Source organism: Trichosurus vulpecula, chromosome 1 (assembly GCF_011100635.1).
Source record: "Trichosurus vulpecula isolate mTriVul1 chromosome 1, mTriVul1.pri, whole genome shotgun sequence".
NCBI classification, from domain to species: Eukaryota; Metazoa; Chordata; class Mammalia; order Diprotodontia; family Phalangeridae; genus Trichosurus; species Trichosurus vulpecula.
In genome coordinates, this window is record NC_050573.1 from 307,737,179 (window position 1) to 307,756,695 (window position 19,517).

The window sequence follows — 19,517 nt, forward strand, 5'->3', positions numbered from 1 at the left end:
AAATAAGAAAGATAATAAGCTTTTTTCTAAACTTTGTTGATGTGGAAATCCAGGGGTCAGTGAAGATAAGTGGACCCAGGAGCTGGCAAGGGAACTGTCAGCAAAGAGAGAAATAGTATTAGCTAACTATTGCATTGAGTAAACCCTCCAGGAAGTGACACTGCAGGATAGCTGGGGGTTGGGGACAAGTAATTGATAAGCTCTAATTCAGGTCCCTAGTACTCATATTATAGCAAAGAGACTCTATGCTACTATTTTCTTGCCACCCCATGAAGTAGAGGGAAATAGAGGAGTCTCAAGGAGAACAGACTTTGCCATAGAAAAGGATTGTGTCTGTTTTGTTGTGTTTGATGAAAAATAAAAATGGATGATTGGCATTAAATGTCACATCAAGTGAAGCAGACATTTTAGTAACCACAGCTCCAGTGGCAGCTGCTGCCTGGGTACCATCCTCATTAACCTCCACAAATGTCTTGTGGACAGCTTTTGACAAATACAGGTTGGGGCTTGAAGACATTCCACTAAGATCAGACTTGGCTTCATCAAAAACATCTGTGATCCCCATTTTTTGGAGGATAAGGTTGAGATCCATGTTGCTTTCCATGGTGAATTGGGGAAAGGAGACATCTACCTTTTCCTCATACATAATGGTGGGACTGGTCCATTCTGTTATTTTTTCATGAGTCATCTGTTTTTCAAGCTACCAGGATAAAAAAGGTTAACCACCGTTAGTAATGAGAAGTCTGTTTCCAAACAACTAGGTCACTATCTATAGGTGCTGAATATTGCAAGGGTTTCTCCCAAGCATATTTCATTTTAAAACTCTTCCAGATTAGTTCCTTTTTGGTTTAAAAAGCTACCTTATATACGTCTATCCTCAACCTGATCCTTTAGCTCTCTCTTTGGAGTCTTGTGGTTTGTCCTTCGTTCTTGAAGAAGACCATGGCATCAGGAAGATGATGACATGACTTTCAATTGAATTGGAATTTAGTGAGGGAGGGTTGTGCAAAGTCACCAGGCTCACTTTCTCCTCTGGAGCCATCTGGGTCCAATGGCCATATATAGATCAGAATGACTGGAGATGACCCAGGATGCAGTAGGAGTCCTTGCCGTTTTTAACCTAAGTTCACTTTGAGTGAGGCAATACCCATTCAGTGAATAGGCCTATTTAAGAAGTGAGTCAAGGGATGGCCCCTTTAATAAAAGAAAAAAAAAATCAAACTAAGAGGGGAAGACCCTCAGGGTTGCTGGCAGAAATTTACAGTCACTGTGAGCCTTGAGGGCTCAAAAAATAACCTTGAAGTGGTGCTTGGGCAGGGACCTATTGCTGGCCAATCAATGAGAGCCAGAATGAATTGGGTATAAGGCCTTGTCTTTAAGAAAGAAACCTAGCCAGCAAGCCTCAAGATGACTAAGTAGGTTTCCCCCATCAAAATTTACCTTCCTTTGGACAGAACACTCTCAGGTAAGGGTATGATACTCCATTAGGGGACTGGAGAGGAGAGGGGAGGGGAGGAGAAGGATAGGGAGGAGAGAGGAGAAAAGAGGGAAGGGGAGAGGAAAGGAGAGGAGAGAAGAGTCTAATCCACTGGTAATCTATTCCCAGGTTGCCAGGCAGCTCCTATTTGCATTGAAAAGCTCATATACCCCAAACAGATGCCTCTGTAGAATCTGATCCTGAAACTGAAGCATGCTTCTCTGAGAAGGCCCTTTCCACACTTGGTGTCCAACTCCCCATTGATTTGCAATAGAAAAAGGTTAAGATTTGAGAAGGTATAAATTTTCCCTTTGGCTGTGATGAGAAGAGAAAGATCCATTCAGTTTGAACAGATTTTTGTTCATGCAAGAATTCGTTGGACATATATTTAAGGAAGAGTATGTTTAATTAATTGATAGGTAATTTTCTAAGTATTTCTGACAGCTGAGGTACAGTTGGACTTCAGAATTAAAGTCATCATGTGTCTCTTCTATATGTGTAATCCACAGAATCACAGAATTTTGGAGTTAGAAGGGACCTGGGGACCAGATAATGCACTGTGTACCCCCTACTGTGTAAGAACCCTGATAAGTGGTCCTCGGAGAGACTACTGCCTCTTCAATCGTTGCATTCCACTTTTACAATTCTAGTTGTTAGTTAGTTGTTCTTTATATTAAGCTAAATTTGCTTCTTTGAAACTCCCACTCATTGCTACTGGTTCTTCCCTCTAGAGTCATGAAAAACAAATTTAATCCTTCTTCCACGTGGCAGTCTTTCAAATTCTTGAATACAGCTACCCTGATGTCCCCCAAGTCTTCTTTTCTCCAGGGTAAGCACCCTCAGTGCTTTCAACTGCTCCCCCTTGTGGCATGGACTCAAGACTACTCACCATTCTAGTTGCACCATCTCTGAAACTCCTGTCTTTATCAGTCTCTATTTAGTTAATTTGTTTGTTTTTACCTGACCTGTGATTTCATTGGTTTAGGTAGTTCCCAGCAGAGAGACAAAAATAATAACTTACCTCTTCCAATCCAGTGGGGTCCTCGGCAGGGAAAGGGGGTAACAGGACAAACATGCTGAGTTTTCCCTTGATATAATTCATCTCAAGAATCTGTGTCTTTAATTCCTCAATGTAACCAATTCTAAACGTATTCTGTTGTCTCATCATTTTCACATTTTTCTGCTCGTTCTGTCAACAAAGGCAGGAAAGTTTAAGAGCAAACTAACCTTTCTCACAGATATTCAATCTTGCTCATGGCTGCTTCAGGCAAAGGGGCACATTTTCCAGGAATTTTAAAACTTGCTGAAGTTAGAATGATTAGATGATCTAAATTACACTGAATTCGGGCTTTTGGTGCATCATTCTCAGTGAGTCACTTCTCTTTAGTACATGGGAGTGACCGTATTATATTAAACATTAGTAACGGATGCTAATGGCAGATTAGAACTCAAATATACATCCTACTCTTCCCACTTACTCTGACTTTTAGAATAATAATCCATGGGAAATTAAACAAGTAAAACAGTCTATATTTCTTCTCCATTGACTTATCAGTATCAATATATTTAAAAATTGCACATATACACAAAAGATACTTAATAGCTCTTGGTGTTTCCATGTATGGGCTATAGAAAACACGCTTAATCACAGTTCAGTATGTGGAGGATGTATGATCTCAACCATGCAGAAAATACCTCCACTAATATAGAACACAAAACACCTACAACTTAGTGGTTAGGTCTTAGGGAATTGCCTGAGTCTCAGAAGGACAAAATGGTGATGGTTATGGTCAGGCAGTAAGTGTTAGACACAAGACTTAAATCCAGGTCTTCCTTACTCCCAAGTTCTATTAGGCCATGATATTAACCATAGGCACAGAGACAGAACCTGTGATTTCATTGACTTTGGGAACTCACAAGGGAGGAATTTCTCTTTCCCAATGCAGGTTAGCACTTTCTCAGCAATTTATATTCTTAGAAAGTTACCTAGGGCAGAGGTATAAAACTCAAATAGAAACAGATTCTTTGGCTCCTTATTGACTTAATTAAATAATTAACATTATCTATTTTGCATTGTATTTTTATCTATTTTGTTGAACATTTCCCTATTACATTTAAATCTGTTTCTGGCCTTGCTTGCTTCCCTGGCGTGTAAGTTTAACACCTTTGGGCCAAAATATTAAGAAGTCACCAGAGTCACACACCTAGTATGTATAAGAGGTAAAACTTGATCCCAGTTCTTCCTGGTTTTGAGGTGGATTCTTTACCCACTACTCCATGCTGCATCTATTTAACATTACTGTCAAAACTGATATGATGACTGGTGTCTTTAGAGTAACATGTTATTTAGAGATTGCTACCTTGTTTAGCCAGAAAGGTGAGTCTTCTGTTTTTTCAGAGTCAAAACATTTTTCCCATTTGGCCTTGAAGTAGACAGCATTCACCAGCACCAGCACTGTAGAATCAGTAATGTTGTCTTTGTCAAAGAGGTCCTTGATTTTACCTGAAGGAAACATCCCAGAACACATTCTAAGTGTAAAATATTCTGTTGTTGATCATTCGTTTCAGTTGTGTCCATGTCTTTGTGACCCCATTTGAAGTTTTCTTGGCAAAGCTACTGGAGTGGTTCGCCAGTTCCTTCTCCAGCTCATTTTATGGATAAGAAAACTGAGGCAAACAGGGTTAAGTGACTTGCCCAGGGTCATATAGCTAGTAAATTCCTGAGGTCACATTTGAACTCAGGTCTTCCTGACTCCAGGCCTTATCCTGCCCAAGTATGAAATACCACAGTCATGTTAAAAATTATGAGCTGATATTTTTCAGCACCTTAAAGTTTGAAATTTTAATTTCATCCTTACAAAAACCCTGAAAGTTAGCGTCTGTTCTTATTTGCATTTTGAAGACGAGGACACACACTCACAGAGCTTAAATGATTTGCCAAGGGTCACATAGCCAGTGTCTGAGGAGGGATTTGAGTCTAAATCCCTAATCTGAGTCCAGCACTCTGTCTACTAAGTCACGTAGCTTCAACCAATCACGAGCCAGGGTTCCATGATGTTTCTTTTGTTTGTTTGTTTTTAACTTTTTAGGCTACTTTAATTGTCCACATGAAAAGTGTACACCTCAGAACACTGAGTGGACAACACTCCCCTCTCTGTAATGTTCCTCAGGCTTGATCTTAAAGACCTAATAGTGTAATCACAGAATCATGGAATCTGGAAAGAGCATTAGAGGCTATTTAATCCATACCACACCCAATAAGCAGTCATTTATCACCAAGTAATCCAGAACCTATTCCCACCCAAGCCAGCCAGAGTCACTCTGCATTGGCTCTAAATGTGATTTGCTTACATCAGGATGAAATCTTCTTCACAGCTTACACCTAATACTTGTTCAGCCTTCTGAGGAGAAACAGAACAAGTGTAAACCCTCTTCCATGCAACAGCCCTTTAAATCTATGATAGCTAGCATGTCCCCTGGAGGTCTTCTCTTCTCTAGCTAAAACATCCCCATCTTCTTCAGATAATCCCTTGTGGCATGTTCTCCAGTCCTTTTACCATCCTCGTGACTCTTTTCTGGATATAGCTTCTCAATTTCTTTCCCAAAAGGTGTCACCCAGATCTGAACACAATACTCAAGATATGTTATGATCAGGGCAGTGTACACTGGGACTATCACCTAGACACTATGACTATCTTAATGTGGCCTAGGGTAGTATTTGCTATTTTTTTAGCTTCTGTATCAACATTGTTGACTCATACTAAGACTGCAGGTCAACTGAAACACTCCAATCTCTTTCACATGAGCTAATTTCTCACCATTCTAGTTTCATCCGCTACATGTTATATTTTTTTAATTCAGGCACAGAACTTTGCCTCTATTCCTATTAAGGTTCATTTTATTAGACTGAATCCAAATTTTTAGCCTGTTGAGATCTTTTGAATCATGGTTCTCAATCTAACTTATTAGCTCCCCCTCCCAGCTTTGTGTCAGATTCCTCTGCCAATGCTGCACTAATTAATATTATGGAAATAATAGATATAACTAATATAATAAACATGACTAATATATTAATTTATAAAGATAACTAATATGATAAATATATCTAATAAATCATATAAATATATACTATAACAAATCATATATAATATTGCAAATATAACTAATAAATATAAATGGAACAGTAAAGGTCCAAGGATAGATCCCTGAGGCACTAAACTAGAGATCCTACTCCAAGCTGACATCAGCCTGTTAATCAGCTGCTTTTTGGATCTTACCATTCAGCAACCTGATTCCACCTAACTGCACTGTTGTCTAGTCTGCATCTTTCCCATTCATCCACAAAGATGGTAGGAAAGACTTTTGTCAAATGTGTTGCTGAATTCTAGATCAACTATAACACTGCCCATGACTGACCAACCCTGTAACTGTCAAAGAAAGAAATGATATTCATTTGGCATGACTTGTTCTTGAGAAAGCTGTTTGAGTTTGTTTTTTGTTGTGTGATCACCACTTCTTTTTCTAAGTGTTCCCTAACTCTACTTTTAATGATACGCTAGGCTCTAGGATTTTGCCAGCTTTTGAAGTCAAGTTCATTATTTACCAACCCCACATTTGTCTTTCTTTGATCTTGCAACATCTGGTCCCTTCTATTCTCCATGATTTGTCAAGGATCACTAAGAGTAGCTTGGAAATCACATCTGCAGTTCTTTCAGTATTATCTGGCTCAAATGACTTGAGCTCATAAAATATAATATCTCCCCCATAGCCATGTTTAATTGGCTCTGCCTTACATTGCTATTGACTTTTTATTTAAAAGAGACAACGTGTTCATGTCAAAAGAGGACTGACTTTGGAGTCAAAGGACTTGTCCTATTTCAGCTCCAGTACTTATTGTTTGTGAGTCCTCTGTCACGTCTCTTAACCTTTTTGAGCCTTGGTTTCTTCATTTCCAAATAAGCAGGTGGATGAGATGGCCTCCATAAGCCTCTTCTAGCTGTAAATCTTACCATATTATGTATCCCCAACTGGTTTATAAGTTCCCTGGATGCCTTAAATATACTTGTATCGCACACAGAGCCTAGAACAGTGCTTTACGTATAGCAAGGGCTCAGTAAATGTCTGTGGAAAAATCAAAGACAACATGCATAGTTCCATTATTAGAAATCCCATCAAGTCTCCTGACTGTCAATGAGAGGGCTTGCTAGCATATTGATTCTCTCAGCCTTAGCACACAAATGTGATTAGAAGGCTATCTAAGCTGGCTTTTGACATCAGCAAGGAGCAGACCTGGACCATCTCTACCTTTTCACCATGAAATGCCATGCATTCTCAGCCGGGTAGCAAACAGCTGGTTTTCTGTGTTGGGAGGTGAGGGCAGGGGAGAGCTGTATATAGTGTTCAGAACCATAGAATGGTAGATATGGGAAGCGTAGTCATCCATCATGAAGTTCAACTCTTGTTTTACAGATGAGGGCACTAAAGCCTATAAGCTTCAGCAACTTACCCAAGATCGCATAACTAGCTGGGAGAAGAATCAGCTAGGACTAGAATTTGGCTCTATAGATCAGTTTGGTATCTTTTAGTATCTGATGATTATGCAGAGGAAAGTGGGCAGAACTACAAGAATAACTTTTATGCAATAACAGCGACATCAGATAGACAGCTTTGAGAGACTTAGGAATTCTGATCAATTCACTGACTAGCCATGGTTTCAGGGGACTGATGGATGAAACATGTTACCTACCTCCTGACAGAGAAGTAATGGACTGAGGGTACAGAATCAGACATGTATTTTTGGACAGGAACAGTGTGGGAGTTTGTTTTGTTTGACCATATCTATTTGTTACCAGGATCTTGTTTTTCTTTTCTTTTCTTTTCTTTTCCTTTTAATTTGTGGGGTTTGAGAAAATAAATGTTCATTGAAAAATAAAGGAAAAAATATAAACAGATGCATTAACGCACAAACATTCGCACGCAAAACCCAATAGTCTTAAGCATAACAGAATTAAGCTTCTTATTCTACCAACTTAAATACAAACATGTTATTAGTATGTCACAAAGGCAGCATCTTGTTCACAAATATAATAGTGAAAGTAGTAACAAGAGTACTGGTCTTGGAATAGAAAGACCAGAGTTTGGGTGTGACCTTAGGCAAATCATTTTAGCACTCTGGGGCTCATTTCACTCATCTATAAAATGAAACGGTTGGGACCAATTACTTCTAAGGTCCCTTCTAACCATGATAATCTGTAACCTGCTTATTAGGGATAACCATAAGAATACATAATTATGGCAAGGGGAATAAAGTTGGAAAGAGGATCAAGGGGAGAGAAATGTAACTCCATAGTTACTGGGTCATGGACCGCAAAATCACAGTAATTAACCTTGAGGAAAATGTGGTTGGTATTCTAGGCTATAGGTGAGCAACCTAGAACCTGTATTTAAAGGTAATATTTAAATGTGATTGGAGTTGAATGGCCACTTTTTGAGGCCTCATCCCTAGAAGGTCCTGTCCAGTGACTTCTTAATTTAGACATATCAAAATCTGAAGTATTTTGATCCCACCCACTAGTGACTTAATCACAGTCAAAGCTGTGCCAAGAAAGGGAGAGGTCCCATTTTTAATAAGCAGTTCTGCTGCCTCTTCAAAATCATGGACTGGGTGTTTTTAACAGGGTTATATGTATTGATGTGGCTTCTCTTTTTCAATTCATGAAAATATTCTATTCATGCTACATTCAGATCTCCACTTTTCTCTACTCTCTCCAGTATCCCTCTTTATTCAGGATAAAATATACAATATTGGAAGAAAGTATGAGAAAAATTGGCCTTTATTGCTTCCATTTTGTTTTTGGTAAACCTATATCTCTACAGAACTTAAATTCTGTGTGGTGGTAGCTGCTTTATACTTAATAGAAGTGGAAATTCTGAATTTCTTGCTGGTATTCTCCTTCATCATGTGGAGGATGTTTTCCTCACTATGCAATTAATAATTTTATAGTAAAACATCTAGGTTCCATTGCCAACCATGTTGGCACTAGCAAAACAATCTCTCTTTACACACCAACAAACATTTAACAGAGCCACTCACTGGGTGGTTGCCAGTGGGTGATGCAGCACGCAAAGCATTGGTTCTGAACTAGAAAAAAACAACATTTATGCAGTAACAGCAACATCAGAAAGACAGCTGAGCGACTTAAAAACTCTGAAGTCCCAGGAACTGGGTTGGAATCCCAGCTCCAAAACTTGCTCCATGACCTTAGGTAAGACACTTAACCTCTTCCATCAGCCTCAGTTTTCTCACATGTAAAATGATAATGATAACACCTATAGCCCCTGACCTCATAGGGTGGTTGAGTATAATTCTGTCAAAGGCTTTTCAAACCATCAAGTACCACTTAGATGTCAGTTTTTATTGTCAGTATTGTTATCACTACTACTATTATTTATTCCCTTGTGACTTGGCAATCACTTATTCTCTCCAGACCCAAGTTATTTCATCTTTAAAATGAATGGGTTTGTATTAGATGGATGCTAAGATTCCCTTCCAGGTCTAAATCCTGTGATAAACATGACAATCTAAAAAGTCCCTAGTTTTCCAGCTCATGTTATGGACTCTCACTTTCTTACCTTGAGTTTGACATTCAACCCAGAAATTAATCTGTTGTCTGGATTTTTCTGTGTCCTTTCGGAAATCCACACTTTCAATGCTTGTATGGTAAAATTCCATCACACTATCTGAATATGCCTGTTAGATAGGGAAGTAGAAGATACTAGAATAAAATCATATACAGTTACCAAATCAGCAGCTAAGTAATCCAATAGTAGTAGGAAATCAAACTCGGAAAATATTGATAATTGCCGAACACGATAGAAATGGATCTTTGCATTCCTACCCACATCCAGTCTGAATCAGGCAGGACCATTTGAGCAATTGCGTTGAATTAGCATGGTCATGAATTAGGGCAAAGGTAGAATAATAAATTCCTTTCCACACCAATATCTTTATAATTCCATGTTCCGTTTATGGCCTGTGTACAAGCCGAATATTTTTAAGTGACATAGACCACATCATCATCATTATTAATATTGTTATTCCTTCTGGAGAATCAAAATCCAGCACATAAAATCTCATTTTATTTGTAAGATGAAAGTTTGATTCTGTTCTAAATTAGGAAATACCTCAGAATGTCAGTCCTTTCAAACTCTATTGCATTTTAGTATCCTTTCACAAATTTCATTTTGATTCCTAAGAATTGTGGTACCCCTGAATAGCAAAAGGCATACTTCTAGGAGTTAGGACTGCATAAGGCTTTATCATAGAATCATCGGTTTAAATCTGGAGGGAATATTTGCGGCCATGTAGTCCAGGCTCATTTTCCGGAAGAAGAACAAGGCCCAGGGAAGTTGAGTGACTTGACCAGTGTCACAGAGCTAGTATCTGAGGTGAGATTTGAACTCAGGTCTTCCTAGTTCCAAGTCTAGTATTTTATCTGTTATACCATATTGCTTCTCTTTATGTTTAGAATGTCTCACCATCAGTTGAAATGGAGCAAATGGATCCTTGTGGGGTCCACCACTATGTAGAATCCATTGTTGCTAGAGAAAATAGTTGCTCAGGGGAAACCAAGACTGCGTATAGTTGTAGAGTGGTGAGTATGGCAAATTGGAATGCTTTCAGTCTAACCCAACACCTTGCTCCTCACTGATTCAGAATCACTACTATATGTCTTCAGTGTCAAACCTTGTCTCCTGTTACACACATTCCTTCTCCCTTGTTTATACTCCTGTTATACTTTTTACCTGGCTTCCTCTTCAGATATGTAGATACATAAAATACTACTACCTCCGGCCCATGAAGTTCTGTAATTGGCAACCCCAGCTACTGACTTTGGCTTTTGTTGCAGACATCATTACTCTCTTATCCTTCTAGTTTTAAGAACTGTATTTCTGGTCACTGACCTCTGCTTCCCATGCTGGTCCCCATCTTCACCCTGTAGACAAGATGTATGGTGCCCAGACATCTTGACTGAAGCCTTTTCCCCTCTCCCACAGTGCAGAAGGGCTTCAGGGTGGACTGCGCAGTGTATAGAACCACGGCTCATGCTAGATGGTTAGGCCGTGAGAAATAGAATAATGAGCAGAAGAAACACTCAGAGACTTAGGAGACCATAAACTGGAGCTGTTTCAATGCGACAGCAGAGTTAGTTGTGGACTTCTGCCAAACTAGGGTTGGACAAGAATGACCTAGTATGCAGCAATTATGGTACCTTTCTCAGAACTAGCAGGAGGAGCACATGATTCTCAGTGACAAAGCTACAAACAGAAAGCAGTCATTGCAAGGAGCAGCCCATTGTGTGGGAAAGACAATCATAGTGCAATGTTCAGCCACACTGGCACAAATGGTTACCGGTTACCATCTCTATCATGTTCTTTTGTCCATCTGTTGCATTGCCCTCAAGAGGAGCCCTGGAAGGGGAAAAACTTCAAAACATACTAGCTGTGTTTTACTTACAGCCAAAATTGGAAATTCCTGCTCTCCATACAGCCTGTTGGCCATACTCAGGACGTAATCGGATTTTATCCTGTCCAGCTTCTTGAGCAGCTTCCCAAAGTAGGAGTCAGAATCTCTATACTCAGTCAAGGATTTCGTATTCTTGATAGGACATAATAAAATTGGATAAAGTGTCATTAATCTGTCCCTTGAAGATACACTCTCTTAACAGACACCTACTTGTCATTCAACTAATTACATACAAGTATAGTAGTATTTCTGTGTAGTTTTAAATTTTTAATTATAGTATGGAATACTTAAGTAACAATAAATACTTTAAAGGAAGCTCCATACAAGGCATCTTTTTTCATCCTGTTGTATTGCCCTTAAAAGGAGTTCTATAAAATATTGCCAAACTTCATACAACCCCCTTACCTGGATATCAGGATCTTGATAGGAACCTACTATCCATCCTCTCCTGAATTCTACAAGATGGCCCCAAGAAAATGTTTTAACTACTGCAGCAGCCACATTTCTGATATAGGACAAAGAAAAATTCTTTGCATTTATTGGGTGAGAATCATTATGGATACCTCCCTGAGCCTGCCCTGTCCTAAGTCACGGCCTCATCCAGGATAGGTAATATCACCTTCAGACCTCTGAGTGGAGTAGCAATTCCTGCCTTTCTAGCAACTAGCCATCATCCTTCATGAAGTTGCAGAAAAAAACAATAACCAAATCCACTAACCTATGAACTGGCAGGTGAGAGGAATCACAGAGAGACTTTTGGTCTCATATTAGTTTTTTGGTTGGTTGGGTTTTTTTTTTAAGATGTATGGGACCTAATGCTGTCTTGAACTTTTATCTTCAAAGAAAACCCAAGCAGCAAGTAGATGACCATCTTTATTGAGAAGGGATATCAGTTTATTATGATAAGATAGATACCTGTGGATTTGGAGGTTCTGATGTCTCTTGCTGGTCCCTCTTGTCTTCTTGACTTACTCCTTTCGAAGAAATTTCAGGTTCTGTGCCTTTACTTTGTGAAACTTCATTAAAGTGTAGCACCTACAGAGTTGGAGTGTGAATATAATGTAATCAAAAAAAAAAAACCCACACCTAGGCCAAGAGCCAGAAGTCTTCATTTCTAATCCTGACTCTATCCCTTAATAGTCCATAGTCCATGACTTCAGGAAAGTCATTTAACCTCTTGAAAACTCAGTTCCCTCATCTCTAAGACCTGTGTCTACATCTCTGCCCTGCCCCCAACCCCCTCTTCAGGGTTGTTACAAGAATCAGAGAAGCCACGTGAGTGAAGGCACTTTCACAGAATCTTAGAGTTGAAAAAGACCTCGGACATAATCTATTCCAACCCATACTTGAATATGATCAATACCGTATGCAATATTCCCACTTGGTCATCCAAACTTCCCTTGAAGACCTCCAGGAATGTAAGACCCACTACCTTATGAAGCAATCTATCCACTCTTGGGTAGCACTTATAGCTGTAATTATTAGGAAATCTTTCCCTAAATAGAGGCCCCAATTTACCACTGTGTAACTTTCCACATCATTCCTCATTTTGCCCTCTGGGGCCAAGCAGAACAAGTCGAGTCTAATTCTACCTTCTCTATGTCAGCCCTTTGAAGATTTGAATATAGTCATATCCTCTCTAAGTGTCTCCAAGATTAAACATAAATCTATCCTTATCGGGAATATTTTCCAGTTCTCTCACCAACATTGCTTCTGTCTTCTGGGAGCATTCCAATTTCTTAATATCCTTGCACAGAAGTGAACATGAGAGTCTGGATGTAGCCAGATCATGGCAAAAGATAGTGGGCCTGTTAGAGTAACTGACAGAGCTGTGGCTTGAACCCAGGTTTTCTGGTTCTAATGGACTTTTTAATGTTAGGACTTAATTAGATAAATGCCCATAACATCAGTTTTCTGATTCTAAAGCCCTTTCCAAGTGTTAAGATTATTAGATAAGTGCCCATAATGTTACAAATGTTATGGGAAATTTAATACCATCCTTCAGAAAGGCTTTTGTAATCAATCAATTAATAAGCATTTGTTAAACTCCTAGGATGTACCAGGCACTGTGCTGGGCAGTGGCAACACAAAGATGGAAATGAAATAGTTGCTACCCTCAATGGGGCTTACGTTCTTTTGAGAATTAGTATGGATTCCGTAGTTTTCTCTGACTTCAAACTCTTCTTTAATAAGTGATCATTTAAAAAATTTTTCTGGGCAGAAAAACTCCATTTATCAATCATCCACTGTAGATGCTATCAAAAGACAGAGAAACTAAAGGAAGTATGGTTTGAAGCCCTGGAATAGACATAAGAAGAGTGAGTTTGTGTCTCCGATCTGCCACTTGTGGCAGCTGTGACAGCCCCTTATTCCTGCCCCTTCCTCTGGGCCTTAGTATCCTTGTCTGTCAGATGAGAGCTTTGGGCTGAAGTTTTGTTCTCTCAGGTCCTTTCCAGCTTTTAACATTCTGCAATTCAGACTGGGTTTCAAAGGCTGCTCTGAAGGTAGGTGAGGGTTTCCTATGGTGATGTAAACAAACAGTTATATAGGACCTTATGGAAGGGCACCCATCATTCTAAGATCAAGGCAGCAGCAAGGTAGATAGTGCAGTGGTTAGGGCATTGGCCCTAGAGGCAGGAAGGCCAGACTTCCTCTCCAATATTACCTTGTATCTTTTGTATGTATGCATTTTTATATTTGTCTATACATGTTCATATTGTCTCTTCTATTCAAACATAAGCTCCTTTAAGGGCAAGAACTATATCACTTCTGTCTTTGCATACCCAGCACCTAATACAATGCCTGGCACGTGATAAGTGCTTAATGAATGCTTGTTGACTGATTGATCAATTCCATAGTCAATACTAAATCGCTAGAATGAGAAACTGAAGGTACTGTGGAGTAGTGGAAGGACACCCAAACTCAGACTCAGGGAGAGTGGAGTTCAAGATCCTCCTTTGCCATATATAAGCCATGTGAACCTGGCAAAGTCACTTAACATCTGAACTCTTGTTAAGACTGTAAGTTGTAGTGTAAGCACTGACTTACTTAGCAGAGACTCGTATGCCCATGAAATCACAGATCTCGTTCACCAAAAGAGAGAGGGAGGGAAGGGGGGGAGGGAGGGAGGAAGGAAGGAAGGAACGAACAAACAAATGGAAGGAAGGAAGGAAAAAGAAAGGAAGGAAGAAAGGAGGGAGGGAGAGAGGTAGGGAGGAAGGAAGGAGAAAAGAAAGGGAAGGAAGGAAAAGGAAGGAAGGGAAGGAAAAGAAAGGAAGGGAAGGAAAAGGAAAGAAAGAGGAGGGAAGAAAGGAGGGAAGAGACAAAAACCAATAATAGCCCAGAAAAACAGAAAATGAAACATACTTCCTCTTCCTCAGAGCAGAGAGGTGAGATACCACTACTCTGGCAGAATATTACATGCATTGTCAGCTGAAGCAATTTTATCAAGTTTTTCCTTAATTGATTTGCTTGTTACAAGGGAAGGTTAAATCAGAGTGGGGAGTTAGGCTATTTCCAATAATGACCATGATGTAAAAACAAAAGACATCAACAACACTTATTTCAAAAAGACCCCCAGTATGTCACACGTAAGTAAAAAAACAAACCATAGCAACTAGAACAGAGTGCTTAATCAATGCCCATTGACTGACTGATTTTCAAATTAGCTCCTCTTAGCAGCATTTACACATAGAGTCTTTTCTGGTCTAGCCTGTTTGACTCTCTACAAAGCTATTGAGTTACAACTATGTACGTAATCTTAAACTTTTGGAGGCTGATTTATTGCAAGGTCCAAATGGCATCTTGTAACTCACTTTATAAACATTTCATATTTGAATGTGAGTATCCTCCTGCCTCTTTCTTGCTCTCTTCCTCCTCCTCCCTTCCTCCAATTAAAAAAAGCCCTGGGTTGGAGTCCTCACTCTGGCACTTACTAGTTGTGATACGTCTGGGCAATCTGAGCCTCCATGAATCTAATTTCCTCATCTATAAAATGGAGATAATAATACTTGTGAACTTTCCTCAAAGAGTTAGTGTAAGAATCAAATGAAGTAATGGGTGTGAAGCACTACCTAAATGAAACATTATTCTAATTTAGCCCTGAGGTACCACCTTCAAGGAGTTAACTGTACAGTTGAAGAGACAGTGTGAAAAGAACACTAGCTTGAGAGGCAAGAAACCTAGGGTTCTAGTCTCAGCCCATCTACCAACCATCTGTATGACCTTGGACTTGACCTGTCAGCCTTAGTTTTCTCATCTATAAAAATGATCGTGTTGCCTAGGCCCTTTCCAGTTCTAAGAGTCTCTGAGTCTATGAATCTACAAAATATACAAACAGAAAAATAACATGTAATGCCAAGCAGGATACTGTTGGTACCATATGAATGATACAGACCATCAGTGCCACTCATGGAAATTCAGAGAAGGGACAGATCAACATGGCCTGGCAGGCCTTGTAAAAAAGGTAGGAATATAGTTGGTGCTTGAAGGATTTAGATCAAAAGAGAAAAAAGAGGAAGGCGTTGTAGGCAGAGGCATTATGAGGAAGGTGCCGAAGGAAGGAGTGTGAGACAGTGAGGTGAGTGCCTGGGCAGAGTGAAGGATTTGAGTTCTTACACTGGGCTCTCAGACAGGAGAAGAGAGAGGCATTTATTAAGTAACTTTTATATACCAGGCACCATGCTGAGCACTTTGCAAATATTTTTTCATTCGATCCGTATAACAACCCTGGGAGATAAGTGCTATTATAATCCTCTTTTTATAATTGAAGAAACTGAGGTGGGCAGAGGTTGACGGATTTGTCCAGGGTCACACAGCTAGCAAGTGTCTGAGGGCAAATTTGAACTCAAGTCTTTGAGACTGCACTCTGTGCTTAATCCACTGCACTACCTAGCCACTTAGAGAAGAACTTTTACCATATAGGTAAAGATACTAAAGCTGAAGGATAGCAAGAAACGAATCATGGGCCCTAAAAATGTAAAGGATAAACGGAATAGGGTCCTATCTGAGGAGGACTCTGCAAAACCTAGATGAAATCAACTTAAATTTTTCCAGGGCACTTTCGATAAATTCCCTTTCACCATGTTTCTTTGGGACCCTGGTGGAGTTTGTATTGCCTCCCTTGAATAAGTAACTGGTTCTTTGGGAAGGACTGGCCTACCTAGCATGCACAAGTCCTGATCTGACCACTCCAGTTCAGGCTTTTGATTGTGTTTGCCACAGAAACAAGATGATTCTTGTCCTCTCATTTGGAATCAATTCAGGTGCTTCCAGGTTCAAAGAAGGAAGCTATTTGTGTCACAAATGATTCCCCAAATCCTCACAAAGATGTGTGTGTGTGTGTGTGTGTGTGTGTGTGTGTGTGTGTGTGTGTGTGTGTGTAAACTATCATTTCACACATCATTTTCAATTTAAATTGCTTCTTCAATTTATTGATAATGAAATTAGTTTGATTATACAGGGACTAATGAGTCCATATTCTATAGCAAAAGGATTTTCGGGTTAGGGATTTTAACATGTTGAAGTCCCAATTTTTTCTGACTACCATGTTATCTGGGTCTGGTCTTGGCTCAATGTAATATGCAGATAAGATAATACCTTTATATCTTTATGTAAATAAAGATATTATCCCCATATTGCATGGGGGTCAGCAATTGTTTAGAGAGAATCAAATGAAATCATGTATGTGAACATGATTTGTCAATGATGAAGCACAGTATTTAAATGCCATCTTATCATTACTCTTTTCCAGCAGCATTATTAGCAAACTTGGCTTTCCACTCTAGCTTACTATCCCAGATCTGTTTCTTAAGGACAGTGCCTTAAATCAGGCCTGCTCAAAAGGATTTGGGGGCAGGGGTGGGGGGGTGAGCTAGAAAAATGTAGAGGAAAACATCTTTTGCATGTAGAGGAAATGAAGCAGCCCAAGGGCCATAAGCAGCCCATGGGCAGCAAGTTGTGCAGGCCTGCCTGGGCCCTAACTGACTCTTAGTGAATGCAAATAGGAATTTTTCTGTTTTGGCTGGAAACCCTGAGGGTCTTTGCCTCCCAGTTTGAATTTTTTTTTTTCCTGGACTAAGTTAAAGAGGCCATTCTTTGCCTTTTTTTTAACCTAGCCTTAAATGCCCTTAAATTGGCATTGCCTCAGTCAAACTGAGACTTGCTAAAGTCCTTAGCTTTAAAAGGCCAAGTTCTTCCACCTCATCTGGGGACATCTCCAGTGGCCCTGATCTATATATTGCCCCTGGACCCCCATGGCTCAGGAGGGAAATGTGAGATTGGTGACTTTGTACAGCCCTCCTTCACTTAAGTCCAATTCATTTGCATGTCATGGCATCGCCTCCAGGATGTCATGGTCCTCTTTGAGAACAAGGGACAAACAACAAACAGCAACAACTTTGTATGAGTACTTGCAATGAGCACAGAGGTATATAAAAACATGGCAAGAAGCACTTACTTCATTGATCTGATCTGCAGTGGAGCGTTTAGCCCCTAGGCTGATCATGCCAAAGGCAGCTGAAATGCTCAGAGGACAGATGAAGATGTTTGCCGGTTCATCACCTTTACTTAGCTCTTGGAAAAAATCCAAGCAAAACTTGGTATTGGCTGTCACGAGGGAGTCCATTGTGAAGCTGAAAGTAGGCTAAAAAAAAAGAGAGAAAAAAAGAATTCTTGGATTAAAACATGTCAGGCTAAATTCCACAGCATATTGCTAGGAGCATTTATTCATTAAGATTTGAAAATATGAAATATGAAGTTCATAATCCTCCTGATACTGATCTGCTCCACTGCTAGTGCAATGCTCTCAGGAGTCTCCGTTGCTCTGTAGGAATTGAAGTAAACTGTTGCTCTTCTCCCCAGCTAAATGCCCACTCTGGTCAGCAGCCAGGAAAAGCTTCCTTTTCTGTTTTCGCCTCCTCACAATGCAGTGCCTGGCTCTGTCTAAATGTTCTGCCCATTTCAGTTCAGTTTGTCAAATGTCCATTAGTACCCTACTGCCTACCATGCCTCACCCTATACCCTGTGGATGCAATTAAAAAAACACATAATCAAAGCCCACGAAGACTATACAGTCTACAAGGGTGTTTCTAAAGTCTGGACACATAGGCAAAAATGCCTATTTTCAAGAAGTGAAATGAATAAAATTTTTAACATTTTATTTAATTGGAATCTTAACAAGTAACATTTTCAATATGATTTCCATCATTTGTGATGCAAAGATTGATGCACTTTGCAAGATTCACGTGAACATGATGCAATAACTCCGCATTGCCGTCAATTTTAGCACATTCATTCTTTATATGTTCAACCAAGTCTGTTGCATCTGTGATTTTCATTGAGTACACCTTCTCCTTCAGCATACCCCAGAAAAAGAAGTCAAGGGGGCTAAGGTCTGTTAATATTCCAAATATTTCAAAATACACATTTTTGCCTATGTGTCCAGACTTTAGGGACACCCTACAGTAGGGGAGATGAGAAATACGTATAAATGACAGAGTAATATTAGGAAGTGAGAACTATGCTGAATAGTGATTAGAAAGCCAGGAAGAGCTGAGTTTAAGCCTCACATCTGACACATACTGTCTAACCATGGTCAAGTCACTTAAGTTCTCAGTCTTCTAGGCAAACCCTAGGAGTATAAATTGCAGGGAAGATGCCCATCTTGCATTGCTCCTGGAAGTTACTCACCAGAAACTCCCAGGACCAAGGAAGTCACTAGTCCAGTGGGAAAAAATAGAAGGAAAAAAAAAAGAAAATAGAACATGACTAAATATATGAAAGTCAAACAGAATGAGATGAGCAGTTCACAGTGGTAGGGATCACTTCTTGCTAGGGAGATCAGCAGAGGTGACGCCTGAACTGGACTTCTTTGAAGGAGGAGAAATATGCCAGTAACTGAAGCTGGGGGATGTGAAGAAAGGAATCCGGGGCAGGAGAATAATAACCCTGAACACACAGAGGCAGAACAGGAAGTGTTCAGGGAATGACAAGTAATCCAGTTTGGCTAAAGTGTGAAGAGCAATGGTGTGAAATGAGATCAGAAGGGTTATTTAGAATGAGATTTGAAGATTAGGTCCTAAAACAGAGTGGTGTCAGTGGGAGCTGTCCCAACCCAAGGTGAGAGGGAGGCAGTTCCACATCACCTGGAGACTGAGATGACCATTTGCTAGAGATATTATAGGGGAGATTTCTGGTCAGAAATGGATAGGATCAAATGACTACCAGGTTCTGTGAGTCTATGGAATAGGCATTAAAGATTTTGCAGAAATAGAATAAAAAGGACTGGGTAACTGATTTGATGACAGAAGAACAGTGACAGAAGAAAAAAGGATGACAGTAATTTTACACAAGTCATTCAACCTCTCTGTCCCTCAGTTTCCCCATATATAAAATAAGGGGCAGCTAGATGGTGTAGAAGATAGAGTGCTGAGCCTTCAATCAGGAAGACCTGATTTCAAATCTGGCCTCAGACACTTAACAACTATGTGACCTTGGGTAAGTCACTGAACCCTG

At 39.8% G+C, this 19,517-nt stretch overlaps 1 protein-coding gene across 2 annotated transcripts; it reads right to left on the reverse strand.

Annotated features, from left to right (window-relative positions):
* Positions 1 to 295: 295 nt before the first annotated feature.
* On the reverse strand, positions 296 to 17,628 carry SERPINB12 (serpin family B member 12). 2 transcript variants are annotated; one of them, XM_036742268.1, is made up of 8 exons: positions 17,461 to 17,628; positions 11,919 to 12,038; positions 11,750 to 11,764; positions 10,995 to 11,135; positions 9,110 to 9,227; positions 3,838 to 3,980; positions 2,499 to 2,666; positions 296 to 700 (listed from the first exon to the last, which is right to left on the reverse strand). In XM_036742268.1, exons 1-8 carry the CDS (start codon positions 17,626 to 17,628, stop codon positions 296 to 298), a joined length of 1,278 nt encoding a protein of 425 aa, XP_036598163.1. The 2 variants fall into 2 exon arrangements, with proteins under 2 accessions (XP_036598163.1, XP_036598164.1); XM_036742269.1 differs by lacking the exon at positions 11,750 to 11,764 and having other exon boundaries at positions 11,976 to 12,038.
* Between the last annotated feature and the right edge of the window lie 1,889 nt (positions 17,629 to 19,517).